The following is a 16,876-nucleotide window of genomic DNA, read 5'->3' as shown; positions in this document are numbered from 1 at the left end:
CGGATGTGAATATGGAGGGCCATGTGGTCAGCACACCACTCTGCCGGCCGTATGTCAGTTTACGAGACCGGAGCCGCTACTTGTCAATCAAATAGTTCGTGAGACTCCCTTCCTGATTTATCCCTTGTCACTAATTTTTTTCCCTCTTCTTCCAACATTGTTTGAAATATTCAGTACAACTTTTTGCATTCTGTTTGTTAAGAGTGATTCACACTAGTTGTGTTCCTCGCGATTAATATCAGCCGGCCGGGGTAGCCGAGCGGTTGTAGGCGCTTCAGTCTGGAACCGCGCGACCGCTACGTTCGCAGGTTCGAATCCTGCCTCGGGCATGGATGTGTGTGATGTTCTTAGGTTAGTTAGGTTTAAGTAGTTCTACGTTCTAGGGGACTGATGACCTCAGATGTTGAGACCCATAGTGCTCGGAGCCATTTGAACCATTTGATTAATATCATTGTGAAGAAAAATAAAAAATGAATTCTAACAAGGAAATAAACTGTTTACGGAACCATGTCCATACAGCACATTTTATTCCTGTATGTGTGAGGAATGTTTCCTGAAAGTTTGACCGTGCCATTTTATTATACTCTGTATAGTGCGCATTAACATTTATAGGGGAACTTAAATATTTCGTCAACATCCGGTGTGCTCTCTTAGCGCTAGTTGGTTACTGTGATCTGCTTGCAGGCCTTTCCATTTATTTTTCCTTGCATTACCTTAGCAAAACACGAATTTCATTAGTAGCTTGTTCCGATTTAATTACTTCTGTTGTTTGCAATGCCGATGGGGTTTATTTACATTCCAGTTTTGTGTATACTGCTGGAACGCCTGAAGGTGTAGCCTTAATTCAGTATTCTTCCTAAATGGATGTATAAATAAAATGGTAGAAATTAAAAAAGATGTTCTTCTCCTTGAGACCCGAGTGTTCGAGAACTACTGCATGATTTTTTTAATTCTGTAAACATGACACTTGCCAAAATGGGTTATTTAGTAAGCAAACGATGATACATGCGGGTGAAACGACGAAACAGTTTGCCGATGCGTAATTCGGATATATGCGCGTACTTACTATAATGTAGCTGACATCACAGATTTGAGAAAATGCTTCGAGCGAACGTCTCGACATTGTTTCATTTCTGCAGAGTCCGTGTCACAGATTTCCTTATTGGATCAGTAGTATGTCAAAAGTACATTATAAAGGATGACAAAGAGACAAAGATGGACTTTTGTTTAATAGTAACATTTCTAAAATGAGTACTAAACTGAGACTGTTACATTTCGGTTCATAATAAACTCATGGAGCCCGACAGACATAATTAATAGCGATTCCTGCATCTATAACAAAAATATGAGTGCAAGTATAGAAACCTTCGGGGGAAATTTTAGCAAAACATTTTTCAAAGAATGCTAAACAGTTCAGGTTGTCGCCACAAAAATACAGACGAACTTCTCCACGACAACGCAACGCTTCGCGCAAGTCTACCTACCCGAGAGAAGCTCACAAAACCTCGTTGCATTGTTCTTCCTCATGCACCATACAGACCAGATCTCGCACCTTCCTACTTCCATCTGTTTGGCTCAATGAAGGATGCACTCTGCACGAAGCAGTATGTGGATGATGGTGAGGTTATTGATACAGCAAGACGTTGGCTCTAACGTCTGCAGAGAGGAATGAAATGGTTTTTGGGAATCCTGAATAATCTGCTTTCAGAAAAATAAATGTGTTACTTTGAATGACCCTGTTATTACTCACAGATAGTGAATGAATAAAAAGAAGTTTTTAAGGAAATTTAATTTAGTATTATTTTGTGTGGGAAACACTTTCGTTAGGAGCCTCGGTTTTCGAGTCAGTCAAGGAAAAAAAATGACCTTTAAACGCCCTGCTCCCCTCCCCCTCCCAAGCTCACACCCCAACGGTGACGATTTTGATTAAGATGTTCATGGCGCTCAACCCTACCGCTGTACTAAAATGTGCGACTACGCGAATTATTTCCGATAATCGACCTTTTCTCTCTTTGTTGACTGGGATAAGGGTTGCTGTTAGGTCGTTTTGCATCTATAGGCTGCGGTGTCAGCTCGGTTCTTAAGCGACATCTGTGCGAGACTCCAGCGCAGTTAACAGAATAAACCAAGGAACCGACCACTCTCGTTCATAAGGATGAAATTACAGATGGGCGGAATTGTGGACCGAGACCCGTAGTGTGTAGTGAGATTCTAGAACTTCCTGCAATAAATTCTCGTATGAGGAAAATGTCTCTAAAAAAATGAGGATGTAAAGTTATCGTTAAAAATGAGCATCCATTTCAGAAAAGCTGGAAGGATCCAAACGACCGGAGTCTCTGCAGTGAAGTGAACAACTAAGAGGTGGATTACGGTAGTATTTCACTGGAAAACGTCGTAAATGTCAAACTTTATTACTTTAAAAATAGTTCAAATGGCTCTGAGCACTATGGGACTTAACATCTGAGATCATCAGTCCCCCAGAACTTAGAACTACTTAACTAACCTATGGACATCACACACATACATGCCCGAGGCAGGATTCGAACCTGCGACTGTATCAGTCGCGCGGTTCCTAACTGAAACGCCTAGATCCGCTCGGCCACACCGCCCGGCAAGCTTTATTACTATTTGACTTTTTTAGAATAATACATACTGTGCCAAACAGACAAATACAGTGTATTTTAATACAGCATGGGGCTGCCATGCCAGTATTCAGGCTTCTCAATATAGAATTTCTGAAACCTATTCACTTAGTTTTCTTGCTACTTCATCACATGACATACGGATTTTCACAAAATTTAGTATGTGCGAATAGAGCCGTAACAAAAAGACCCATTAATAACCACGACATTTCGACTGGGGATAAGTGCGGCGATATGACTGACTATTCTACACCGCTGTGAGGCAATATTATGAAGTGACCGCGGTATGAGTGTGGGCATTAACCAGTGAAAATTATCCAATGATGTTGGCGGTCGCAAATGGCAAATGATTGCTTGCAGTTTCTTATTAAGGCTCCAAAAGTCCTCATACTGAAAGCCAAAGCAAAATCAATAATTAATGAGAAGATCCCATAGAGATACCACATTGAGAGGATGTTTATTGCTCCGTTCCACTCACTATTCCAATTAGCCCCAGACATTTTTCAAGTGATTACGATTGGTTGATTTAGCGAGTTAATCGAAGTGCGATAGCGCACCAGAGGTTTTGTCATACAATAACGGAGGAGGAGGAGATTAGTGTTTAACGTCCCGTCGACAACGAGGTCATTAGAGACGGAGCGCAAGCTCGGGTGAGGGAAGGATGGGGAAGGAAATCGGCCGTGCCCTTTCAAAGGAACCATCCCGGCATTTGCCTGAAGCGATTGAGGGAAATCACGGAAAACCTAAATCAGGATGGCCGGAGACGGGATTGAACCGTCGTCCTCCCGAATGCGAGTCCAGTGTGCTAACCACTGCGCCACCTCGCTCGGTATACAATAACGAATGTGTGTAACCCTGTGAGCATGGCTGTTGTCATCTTGGAAGACGACAGTGCACAGCATAATCATCATGAAGATGCAGAAGAAAGGGCAACTCAGATCACAGAGTCTATTGAAATAAACATTCTGCTTCATATACAAATTAACTTGAATGTGCACTTGACGCCTTGCATCATTTAAAAACAGGCAAAACTGCAGCTCATCGGATTACATTAGATGCTTTCAGTCAGCTACTGCCCAATTTCCGTGTTCTTTGGCGTTATGAAGACATGCAGCTTTATGTGCCACTGTGAGCTATGGCCTTGTGCGAGGTATCAGTTTCAAAATGTGCATTGCGTGCAAGTCCCTTTGCAATACTCGCTCAGAGACTGGTTGAGATGGACCTGAACTTGCTGACAGCAGCCGTTTGTACTGGGTTTGAAACCGATTGTCATTTACAAAGCATGAGAGTTCAAATGGTTCAAATGGCCCTGAGCACTATGTGACTTAACATCTGAGGTCATCAGTCCCCTAGAACTTAGAACTACTTAAACCTAACTAATCTAAGGACATCACACACATCCATGCGCGAGTCAGAATTCGAACCTGCGACCATAACAGTCGTGCGGTGCATGAGAATTCACCAGACCCTCACGTCTAGGGTTTTCTTTAGATATGATCTCGTGTTACATGACTGCGAGTCATACACCATTTCAGACCGACTGATACACTAACAAGCTGGACATATCCATTGAAACTTCCTGGCAGATTAAAACTGTGTGCCGGATCGATACTCGAACTCGGGACCTTTGCCTTTCGCGGGCAAGTGCTCTACCATCTGAGCTCCCCAAGCACGACTCACGCTCCGTCCTCACAGCTTCACTTCTGCCAGTACGTCGTCTCCTACCTTCCAAACTTTACAGAAGCTCTCCTCTTCGCAGGAGAGCTTCTATAAAGTTTGGAAGGTAGGAGACGAGGTACTGGCAGAAATAAAGCTGTGAGGCAGGAGAGCTTCTGTAAAGTTTGGAAGGTAGGAGACGAGGTACTGGCAGAAGTGAAGCTGTGAGGACGGGGCGTGAGTCGTGCTTGGGTAGCTCAGATGGCAGAGCACTTTCCCGCAAAAGGCACAGGTCCCGAGCTCGAGTCTCGATCCGGCACACAATTTTAATCTGCCAGGAAGTATCATATCAGCGCACACTCCGATGCAGAGTGAAAATCTCATTCTGGGCATATTTATTGAGTATGTGGCAATGAGCATGTCCATACGTGGTACCTCCTTTCTGCGATCCTGTCAAGTCTCTATGTCGGCTCATCTTATTGTGCTTGTCTGATAAAACCGAATGGCACGCACATACCGCTACATTTCCATGATCTAAGTCAGTGGTGGGGGTGACGAGAAAACCTGTTACCAGTCTACATTATCCAGAGTCTTCCAAGTCAACCAGTATGATATTTTAAGGAGGATGGCTAAAATTGTGTCCAGTAAACTATGCTGATAAGCCATAACATTATGACACCTCGTTTAACAGCGGGTTGATTCGCCTTTGGAACGCAATATGCCAGCGATTGTACGTGGTACGGAATCAAGAAGTCCTTATTGGGTTTGCAAAGATATGTGGTACGCTATGTCTAATCACAGGCCACGCAGTTCCTATAAATTTCAAGAGAGTGCCTAGAGTACCAAATTTCAGACATTACCTCTCACAACGACAGCGCAGAGGACCATGGTCCTCACTTAACGACCGACAGCATTGGCGGTTGCGTAGAGCTGTCAATGCTAACAGACAAGCAACACTACATGAAATAAGGGTAGAAATCTGTTGTGGGTTGGCAGGAGAGCCAACACCGTGATACTAGAGGAAGCCGAAAGGCACGCGTTTTAGCTCACGCAGACTGGCGTGAGGTCTGGAACGGGACAAGGAAATTAGAATTTAGAAAAACGGACGTAGCTGGTGGAATACTTAACTTTAATCCATAACTGGTGAACGTCGCTCTTGACTGTACATGATTCACAATATCAATAGTAACTGAACATGGCGCCTTGCTAGGTCGTAGCAAATGACGTAGCTGAAGGCTATGCTAACTATCGTCTCGGCAAATGAGAGCGTATTTTGTCAGTGAGCCATCGCTAGCAAAGTCAGTTGTACAACTGGGGCGAGTGCTAGGAAGTCTCTCTAGACCTGCCGTGTGGCGGCGCTTGGTCTGCAATCACTGATAGTGGCGACACGCGGGTCTGACGTATACTAACGGACCGCGGCCGATTTGAAGGCTACCACCTAGCAAGTGTGGTGTCTGGCGGTGACACCACAAAATCAGTGTGGGACGTACGACGAACGTATCCGTTAGGACAGGGCGGCGTAATATGAAGTTAATGGGCTATGACAGCTGACAACCGACGAGAGTTCCTTAGCTAAAAGCACGCCATCGCCTGTAGCGCCTCTCCTGGTCTCGTGATCACATCTATTGCACCCTAGACGACTGAAAAACCGTCGCCTGGTCAGATGAGTCCCAATTTCAGTTGTTAAGAGCTAATGCTAGCATCAGTGGGTGCACAAGCCCCACGAATCCGTGGACCTAAGTCAACAAAGTGCTGTGCAACCATAAAGTTGTGGGTTAGGTTTACATGGAATGGACTGTGTCCTCTGGTCTATCTGAACCGATCATTGACTTGAAATGGTTATGTTCGGCTCTTTTGAGACCGTAGCAACCACTCTTGGACTTCATGTTCCCAAACAAAGACTAAAATTTTATGGATAATAGTGCAGCATGTCACTGGACCACAGTTCTTCGCGACTGATTTGAAGCACGTTCTGGCCCAGTTCGAGCGAATGATTTGGTCCCTTACATGGCCCGAAATGAATCTCATCGTACATTTATGGGACATACTCGAGAGGTCAGTTCGGGCACAAAATCCTGCACATGCAACACTTTGGCCGGTCGCAGTGGTCTAGCGGTTCTGGCGCTGCAGTCCGGAACCGCGGGACTGCTACGGTCGCAGGTTCGAATCCTGCCTCGGGCATGGGTGTGTGTGATGTCCTTAGGTTAGTTAGGTTTAAGTAGTTCTAAGTTCTAGGGGACTTATGACCTAAGATGTTGAGTCCCATAGTGCTCAGAGCCATTTGAACCATTTTTGAGCAACAGTTTGCTGGCCGCAGTGGCCGAGCGGTTATAGGCGCTTCAGTCCGGAACCGCGCGACTGCTATGGTCGCAGATTCGAATCCTGCCTCGGGCATGGATGTATGTGATGTCCTTAGGTTAGTTAGGTTTAAATGGTTCTAATTTCTAGGGGACTGATGACCTCAGATGCTAAGTCCCATAGTGCTCAGAGCCATTTCAACCATGCAACACTTTCGCAATTATGGGCGGTTATAGAGCCAGCATGGCTCAATATTCCAACAGGGGACTTCCAACGAATTGTTAAATCCATGCCACGTGGAGGTGCTGAACTTAGTCGGCCAAAAGGAGATCCGACGCTATATTATGAGGTATCCCATGACTTTTGTTACCTCATTGTATTTACGTCCAGGGTCCACTACAGAGCCTGCGCTATTCATCAGTCCTCTACAGGTCATTCTTCAAATCGATACTGTCTTCTGGTGTTGCTACTATCTTATAGGCAACTGCATCATTTGCGAAGAGCCTTAAACAGCTTCGGACGCTTTCTACTGGACCATTTTTCCACATTGTAAGCAGTAGCAGTTCTATAATATGTCCTTTGGATACTCCGGAAATACATTTATATCTGCTTATTTTGTTCCTCTAAGAGCGGCGTATTGAGTTCTGTCTCCAAGGAAGTCTTGAATCTCGTCGCAAACATAGGCCCATACTAGGTCAGCTCGTATTTTTTTTTTTTTTACTAAACGGCAGTGCTGGACGGTGTCAAGTCATGATGATCTTCGTGTTTATCCAATTTGTAGTGAATCGATATTTGCTGTCTATGCAGCTAGCTTTTATCCCATCGCGTATGGACGGTACACTGAATTATCCGAACTAGCTCCTGGATCTTCGCGTTGTGCGACCACCGCGTTTTGTCGTAGAACATACGGGAAGCCTCTCTACATCGATCCCGGGGAGGTGGGATCTCAGCCACTTCGTGCAGCTGAAGTGTCGGGAACGTCCTTGGGAGGTGCAATGCTAACTGCAGTGAACAGTTCTGCACTCTCTGTAGCGCCCTTTTGCGCGGTTCAGTGGCTTGACCCCAGCCGACGGCAGCGCATGTTAGTACAGAGCGGAGAAGGGCTCTGTGCAGTATGATACCAAGCTGCGGCGGTTTTTTTGGAAGATAGATTCAAACATCTTGTTTAGTTGACCGTTGGGTTTATTCCTGACGTTTAGGATGTGTTGGCGGCACGCTACACGGCAAACGGCGGTCTAAGTTGACACCGAGATATCATGCAGTATCACTGTTACATGGAACAGGGCTGCCTGCGATGTAGAGATGGCGCGCCTGGTAACTGTATCTTGGTAGCACTGAATCAAAGGCGCAACTTTACGGCCAGCGTCAGTTCATAGGCGAGCTGCCGTCGACGTTGGAGAGCGAATGATTCCAGATTCGTCTCTGCTACGCTTACATACTTTACTTAGCACGTCACGTGCCTGCAGACGTACTACGCAGCATTCAGTGTCGCGGTGGACAGTGGTCATAATATTTTAGTTAATTACTGCATAAGCTGCCCTCCACACTATGAAACCAGGCTGTCGAGACGTGTGCTACCAAATCGTTCCAATCGCGGACGCGCTGGTATTTGCCGACAAGACAAAAGCAAGACTCCTCACTAAACGTGAACCGCTAGACTTTCCCGTGCGCCGTACACGAAGCCAAACGGCAAGCAGTGATAAGAGTCCATATAGCGCGGTGCGGGGTAAAATGAACATCCAGCCTCCTACAGCCCCCATGTGTGACCCCCTCGGACGCATCTAAATATTCGGATTTCTCCTTCGTCTCTAATGGGTGTTGTTTTACTGAAGGTATCTGTGAAGATGATGATGTTTGGTTTGTGGGGCGCTCAACTGCGTGGTTATCAGCGCCCGTACAATTACCCAATCTTTTGCTCAGTCCAATTTCGCCACTTTCCTGGATGATGATGAAATGATGAGGACAACACAAACACCCAGTCATCTCGAGGCAGGTGAAAATCCCTGACCCCGCCGGGAATCGAACCCGGGACCCCGTGCTCGGGAAGCGAGAACGCTACCGCGAGACCACGAGCGGCGGACCTGAAGGTATCGAAGGTCGTAATAAAAATAACATGTTCTATGAAACACTTATAAGGGGTGTGCCAGTTATAATGTACCAGTCCTTTTTCTCGAGAACGTTGAGTCCGAGTTTCTTCGGGCAAAGTAAAACTCAGACAAACTACTAAGAACGAACACAACAGTGAATATCATATGTCTAGAACCCGCCAAAATAATGATGAAAAGAGATCAACTTCGCATTTCAACTGAGAAGAGACTCCAAAATTAGAATTTTTGAATAATAATCTTAAAATTGAAATTTTTTTGTCTGTCGAGTTTTTGTGCGTTTGGCCAAATCGGATGGTATCATAGTATCATTCTTACCGGCAGCGGTGGGTTACACATCACTTAGGGTTGTAAGAAATGTGTTGCAGCAAGACATCAAACGATAGATCGAATTCGGAAAACTTCGCGGTTGCTGCCAGCTATATGCACATCTCAGGGTACCGAAAGTGTACTCCGATGGGCTTCGACGGAGTACTACCAATAGAATTCCAGATGTGTTCCATCGGGTTCAAATCAGGCCAAGATATCAATGTGGTGAATTCACTATCATGCTCTTCAAACCAGAGTAGCACTACAATATTCAGTTATTCTTTAGATGTCTTGGTGCCTATGATTAAAACCGCTGGTCCAATGGAAGCGCAGCTGAATGTCCTTCATAGTATAATATCAGAGTTAGAGAGAGATCAGAACAAGTGAACATTTAGCTATTACCACGTACCATCTTCGTACTACAGTTAAGTAGTATAAAATTGCTGTCAATACGAGGGCGTTCTACAAGTAATGCAACACATTATTTTCCTCCGCAAGTTTAGGTTTAAACAGTACGGAATTTGTTGTGGGACATCGTGGAATACTCCTGCTTGAGACCGTACAGTTTCATGAACATCCAACAGCTGACGGCGCAATGAGTAGCCTTCAAAATGGCGTCTAGAACAGAGGAAGTTCCCAGCAGAGAACTGTCATTGAGTTTCTATTGGTGCAAAACGCAGCATCGCAAATGTTCATAGGTGCTTGCAGAACGCGTACAGAGACCTGCGAGTAAACAAAAGCATGGGAAGTAGTTGGGCGAGGCGTCTGTCATCATCGCAACAAGGTCGCGAAAACCTGTCCGATGCACGCGTCCGGTCGACCCAACACAGCTGTGGCTCGTGCGATGCTAGAACGTGCGGACACTCTCATTCGAGGTGATCTACGGATCAAAATAAAACCCCTCGCTGCTCAACTGGATGCCTCTGTTGGTAGTGCTGATACACTCGTCCACCATTTGGTATACTCAGAGGTGTGCGCCCACTCGGCCTCACCTTCCGACTTCCATCTGTTTGGCCCAATGAAGGACGCAGTTCGTGGGTGTTGGAGAAGTTATTGACGCAGCAAGACGTTCGCTACAAGGTCGGCCAGTAGAGTGGTTCAATGCGGGCATACAGGCCCACCCGGTAAGATGGCGTAAGGCCGCTGCATAGGACGGATAGGTTGAAAAATACAGTTTTATAGCCAAAAGAGAGGGGAATAATATAGTGTCTTAGAAAGATGAATGAAACTAACCTGATTTCAGAAAAAAGTGTTGCATTACTTATTGAACGTCCCTCGTAAATAATTCTAAATTGTTACTAAGCTGTGGTGCTATCATTTTGCCTTAGATATTACGCAGCCCTGTTTGGCCATGTTAAGAAGCTCTATAGTTGCTGCGTGGAAGCAAGCCACTGAGGACAGTGTCATATCAGCAATAACCAATGAAAGACTCTATGCAATTTAAAAGCTGACTTCACTCAAATCTGTGTCATCTACCATATATTAACAGCACTCATGCTCATAAATTAAGGATAATGCTGTTACATAGTGAAACAACGCTATGGTGGGCGGTTTGCGGGTTTAAATCACTTAGGGGTATGACTATGCTGTGCATTTGACCTGCGGTCGTCGCACAGTGGCGCTGGCAGCAGTCGACATACGCAGAGGTGTGTTGGTGCATGCCAGAGTACGGTGCAGCGAGTAAGCGTGCAGACATTTTCAGACGTGCTAATGGTGGCTGTGTGTTCAAAATGGCTCAAAGAACACACATTGATGACGTTATGAGGGGTAGAATACTAGGGCGACTGGAGGCTGGTCAAACACAGCAGGTCGTAGCACGGACCCTCCGTGTACCACAAAGTGTGATCTCAAGATTATGGCAACGATTTCAGCAGACAGGAAACGTGTCCACGCGCTACAGTACGGGACGCCCACAGTGTACAACACCACAAGAAGACCGCAGACGGCCAAGGAGTTCTGCAGGTAGCCTTGCTCGGGACCTTACCGCAGCCACTGGAACAGTTGTCTCCAGACACACAGTCTACAGACGACTGAACAGACATGGTTTATTCGCCCGGAGACCTGCAAGGTGCATTCCACTGACCCCTGGTCACAGGAGAGCCCGTAAAGCCTGGTGTCAAGAACACACTACATGGTCATTGGAACAATGGTCCCAGGTTATGTTCACGGACGAGTCCAGGTATCGTCTGAACAGTGAATCTCGCCGGGTTTTCATCTGGCGTGAACCAGGAACCAGATACCAACCCCTTAATGTCCTTGAAAGGGACCTGTATGGAAGTCGTTGTTTGATGGTGTGGGGTGGGAGTATGATTCGTGCACGTACACCCCTGCATGTCTTTGACAGAAGAACTGTAACAGGTCAGGTGTATTGGGACGTCATTTTGCACCAGCATGTCCGCCTTTTCAGGGGTGCAGTGAGTCCCACCTTCCTCCAGATGGATGATAACGCACGGCCCCACCGAGCTGCCATCGTGGAGGAGTACCTTGAAACAGAAGATATCAGGCGAATGGAGTGGCCTGCCTGTTCTCCAACCTCAACCACGTCAGTTGCACATCTTACCTGTACTGAGCATCTAGTCGTGCTCACGAATCGATGTGTTGAGCACGCACTTATATTTGTTCATGGACAATGAGGTTACTGGTAAGACGTGGTCTGCTCTGGATTGTATTTCCATATAAAAAATACAGTTGTTTCAGAATGAAATGTTCACTCTGCAGCGGAGTGTGTGCTGATATGAAACTTCCTGGCAGATTAAAACTGTGTGGCAGACAGAGATTCTAACTCGGGACCTATGCCTAAATTTGGAAGGTAGGGGATGAGGTATTGGCGGAAGAAAAGCTGTGAAGACGGGTCGTTAGTAGTGCTTAGGTAGTTCAGTCGGTGCCCACACGTGTTCGATCAGAGCGCTGGTTGCCTTCTGTAATAAAAAAAATTGAGTGAAGTATTCAACGATGAATCTGGAGTTATGTCATGTGTCGTCCGCCCACAACAAATGATAAGAACAATGACGAACAGAAAAGAAGGGAAAAAAGTCGGTAGAGTACTTTCCCGCGGAAGATAAATGTCAAGAGTTCGAGTCTCGGTCCAGCACACAGTTTTAACCTGCGAGAAAGTTTCATAGAGCTTTTTTGATTTATTGTGTTCTACACGCGATTCGGGCAACGTAAGGAGGTTCAGGAGATTATATTAACTGAAAATATCGAAGGATTTACAAATGCTCAGTGTTGTGTGAGTTTTTAACAGACGCAAAACTCATTAGCAACAGACGAAATAGCCCTAGGAGCAATTTTACAATACTTTTCTATATTGATGTACATACTTTCTATGGAAATCTATGTCGGGAGAGATTTTATGTGTCATACTTCATACCGCATTTTATTATTTCCTAACTGGACTGACAAGCAAATAAACTGATGAAATCTTTCACTATATTTCTTCTGTGAAAAGTAAAATATTGATTCGTGTAAATAATCTCTTCGGTATATACTGCCTGCATATAAAAAATAATTTGTCCAAGGACGACACGTATCGCACTGTCGTATTCCTGGAGCCAAATGAATTTTTACAAACGCAACAAAACAACAATTCATGAGCGATTTCAGTGAAGCAAATTCTGAATTTCTAACAATAAGTTAGGAGCATTCTTACAAGTGATTGCCTCTTTAAGACGAGTAATTTAAGCCTGCAGAAATAAGAAACGCGAAATGACTCATAACAATGTGTGTTGCTAGCGCTAACAGCTACAGAGTGATTAAAAAAAATATTATTCACGAGATACAGTGCTTCACTCCTTATTTGCTTCATTACGCTTTAAGTTTCCTTCTGGGTTTATACCGAGGATAAATGGCACGTTAAGTGCAAGGCACATCGTAAAATCTCCATTTTCTAAAATGGGCTGTTCCGTGAGATACCGTTCTTGTTTTCAAATGTGACTAAGTATTACGTCGTCTCTTCGGCATCATGAGACCGAGACAAATGCTTCTCTGAATAAATAAAAAAGCATTTTAATCGAAATTAAAATTCTTTGCTACACTGTATTAATTTCAGGCAACAGATGCAGCTTACATCAGCGTCGAACACAGAGTTCACCAATTTCGAAGGCTCCTCTTCACTGCTAGAAAGATGAAATAATGTGTGAAACAGACTGAAGGGAAGTCGATATATACGAGGGTTGTCCAGAAAGTAAGTTCCGATCGGTCGCGAAATGGAAACCACTGGGAAAATCCGGTAAAGCTTTGCACAGATGTGTTGGGCAGTGTCTCTTGTATGCCCGTCTATCGTGTCGCGTCGCTCTTTTCAGTTTTGAGTGAACAGTGAGCACGTAAAGATGCGTAGGGAATAGCGTCTCCCGCCAAGTAGGAGGGCCTGGTTAGAGACTTCGCCAGTCTCATGCAGCCCACATAACACAACTGTCGAGCAGTTCCTTCTTCATGGCAATTCTCGGCCGCACTGTGCAGGGCAATGAAGACGCTCCTGCAGCGTTCCCGACGAGAAGTGTTTGATCACTCACAATGCAGTCCGTAATTGGCTCCGCCTTAGTCTCATCTCCGCTCACAAGAACCACTGGCTATGAAGACAAAATTTTTTCCACAGACAACGAGCTGCAGACCAGTGCAGATAACTGGCCGAAAGCACAGGTGGGTGCTTTCTATGACGAGGATATTGAAAAGTTGATACAACACTACGACAAAACTCGAAGTTGGAGCGGTGAGTATCTAGAGAAGTAGGTCGAAGGTGAACCTAACTGTTGCAAATAAAACGTTTCTGGTTTTCACTGTGGTTTCCATTTCGCGACAATTCGGAACTTACTTTCCGGAAAACCCTCGTAGCAAATCTATTCTGAGTGGCGTTAGAGAAAAAAATACGGTAAAAACGTTAGGCTGGCTCTTATAATTCTGTGGACTACGCTATAGATATCGATATTTGTGACCTGAATTTAAACTCAAATTCAGTATAAATTTTAAAAAAATGATTCAAATGGCTCTGAGCACTATGGGACTTAACTTCTGAGGTCATCAGTCCCCTAGAACTTAGAACTACTTAAACCTATCTAACCTAAGGACATCACACACATCCATGCCCGAGGCAAGATTCGAACCTGCGACCGTTGCGGTCGCGAGGTTCCAGACCGTAGTGCCTAGAACCGCTCGGCCACCCCAGCCGGCAGTATAAATTAGATATTGTATAAAATTTCGCAAAGCAAATGGTACGATGTGAGAGTGAAGTTTTGACACGTACATTTCTGGTGTTTTATACTAACAGTTATTTACAAATTGGATTTTTCTGATGTCTGTGAAGAGTTTCCGAGAATTAAAATAAAGTGAAGATAAGGATATTCCCATACTTATTTTATTTAAAAATCTTTTTTTAAAAAAATGTAGTTAATGCACATATTATTCAGTGAGCGCAAACTGACTGGTGCATAATGCCGGCAATTGAACCTCGCTCTCACGAAACGTTTAATGTGCTCAATAACTCAATAGGATCCAAGCAAATTTCAAAGATTAACGAGACTCTCGCATTTTAATTCACTTCTGAAATGATAGATGGATCCGATAAAAATTCCATTGAATGTGCAACAGGGTAATTAATAAGACGCAAGCGCCTTTCACCGTGATTTTGCGTTGGTGGAAGCGGCTCCTTGTCGTCCCAAGTTCCCGTTTTTATGGCTATTCTAAATCATTCCAGTGGAGACCCCAAAGGGTCCGTTCGTGGACCGCGCGCGCCGGTGTGCCCTCGCCTCCAGATAAAGGGAGCAAATTTCTACATTTCTAATATTCCGGCAGACGACGGGGCTTTAAACTCTGGAATGGCTACCGCGGACGGTTTAATTAAAATACGGGAGGGCAGGAGGAGTTTCAGATCTCGATTTCAACGGCGTTTAAGCAGAACGAAGCAGCTTACAAAAGGAACACAAGCGGTTCAAATAACGAAATCTTTAAATGGGTATTTACGGTCATTTATGTACTTGTTGCATACGTGAACTTTTCCGATTGTTAATTTTGAGCGCGGATGAAGCAGTCAACTGGCTTAATTTAGTACAGTAGAGGTTGAGCATAGCTAAAATTAATTTTCTTCAAACGGATGATCCAGTTGTGCTCAGACTTCCCACAAAGCGACGCCTCTTATTTGTTTAGCGGTGCCATTATCATTGATTTAGTTAATTTCCTTTCTTCGTTAATTACGCCACTGATCCTCATCTACGTTATGCGAGATGAGGGGAAATTTCTATGTACAAAAGTTTATTCTAATTACAAATACAATTAGACGCATACAATTTTCAGTGTTTCTCTAGAACTCTTTGTTTGTAATGATGTAGGTAGCGACCATATAATTAACCAGAAAAATCAGTTAATTCTTTTATTCGTCGCCACTTATTCGTTGTTCAAAACGATTTTGTTATCGGATTTATGACATTTTGCGTAACAAAGTTCTAGACGACTGCTATTGTTACAACCTATACCTTTATTCTCTTCAGATAAAATTACCCAGGGTAACACCACTGGATTCCCGTTCATTTTATCAATACAAACAGAGTCTGGTAAACAAAGTTGGAACAGCCGCTTGTCCAGTCATCTAGGGTGGCTTTAATTCGAGTTCGAGAGTGTAACTGTCCCGCGTACATCATATAAACATTTCACAGCCAGGCGCCATATTACAATCGATGTACTACGACACTCTAGCAAGCTGATACTAACTTTTTTTGTGGGTCCACTTGACACGGTAGTAGTGATGGACCTACAGATGGACCACGACGAAGCTGCTGTATACGTTGAGTAGTAAGGTCACCGGTACCTCTGGTATCACGACAGTGCTAACACACAATTTTTTTTAAAAAAAAGGTCTAGCATTTATTTCTAGCAGGTTATTTGAAATCTATAAACGTACTGATGTCTCTGTGGGCTAAGCACGTTGGTCCGATATTGTTTGACAGGGGTATACGAGGATTCACTTCTTGTGGTGGAACCAATTTTCAGCTTCAGCATTTGGCTAGAAAAGGTGACGAAAGATGGTGTCGTATACACTGACGGAAAAAAATCGCAACACCAAAAAACAATCAGTGTAGAATAATGAGCCGGCCGGAGTGGCCGAGGGGTTCTAGGCGCTGGAACCGCTGGAAACGCGCGACCGCTACGGTCGCAGGTTCGAATCCTGCCTCGGGCATGGATGTGTGTGATGTCCTTAGGTTAGTTAGGTGTAAGTAGTTCTAAGTTAAGTCCCATAGTGCTCAGAGCCATTTGAACTATTTTAGAATAATGAAATTTCGGAAATTTGTCTAGGTAACTTATTTAAGTGATTAATATTGCAGTATCACAGGGCAAATGAAGCGCGAGGTAAGCCACTGAAAATGTGAGACACCGATAGATTAATAACAGGTATAACATCCAGAATGTTGAATGCAAGCACGCAAATGTGCATATATTTTGTTGTACAGGTGGCGGGTGTCAGGTTGTGGGATGAAGTTCCATGCCTGTTGCACTTGGTCGGTCAGTCCTAGGATGGTTAATGCTGTTTGCAGATGACGGTAGAGTTGCAGTCCAATGTTGTTCTCCATGCTCCACTGAAGACAGATATGGTGATCGAGCAGGCCAAGGCAACATGTCGACACTCGGTTAAGCATGTTAGGTTAAAACAGCGGTATGTGAGCGAGCGTTATGGTGTTGGAAAACACCCCCTGGAATCCTGTTCATGAAAGGCAGCACAACGGGTCGAATCCTCAGACTGAAGTACCAGTCTGCAGTCAGGATGCGTGATGTAACCACCCGAGTGCTCCTGCTGTCATACCAGACAGCACCCCAGACGATAACTCCAGGTTCAGGTCTAGTATGTCTTGCATGCAGATTGTTTGCCGGTCTTCAACTGGT

The 16,876-nt window shown here is 44.6% G+C and overlaps 1 protein-coding gene across 1 annotated transcript in view; it reads right to left on the bottom strand.

The window, feature by feature from the left end:
* LOC126183937 (Down syndrome cell adhesion molecule-like protein Dscam2) overlaps positions 1-11,583 on the bottom strand; it is a 461,766-nt gene extending 450,183 nt beyond the window's left edge. The window contains exon 1 of the mRNA XM_049926285.1: positions 11,571-11,583. Coding sequence (XP_049782242.1) covers positions 11,571-11,583 — 13 coding nt within the window. The remainder of the gene's footprint in view (positions 1-11,570) is intronic.
* Positions 11,584-16,876: the final 5,293 nt, after the last annotated feature.

The sequence above is a fragment of the Schistocerca cancellata genome, chromosome 4 (genome assembly GCF_023864275.1).
Source record: "Schistocerca cancellata isolate TAMUIC-IGC-003103 chromosome 4, iqSchCanc2.1, whole genome shotgun sequence".
Taxonomy (NCBI): Eukaryota; Metazoa; Arthropoda; class Insecta; order Orthoptera; family Acrididae; genus Schistocerca; species Schistocerca cancellata.
This window is presented reverse-complemented; position numbering and strand designations above follow the sequence as displayed.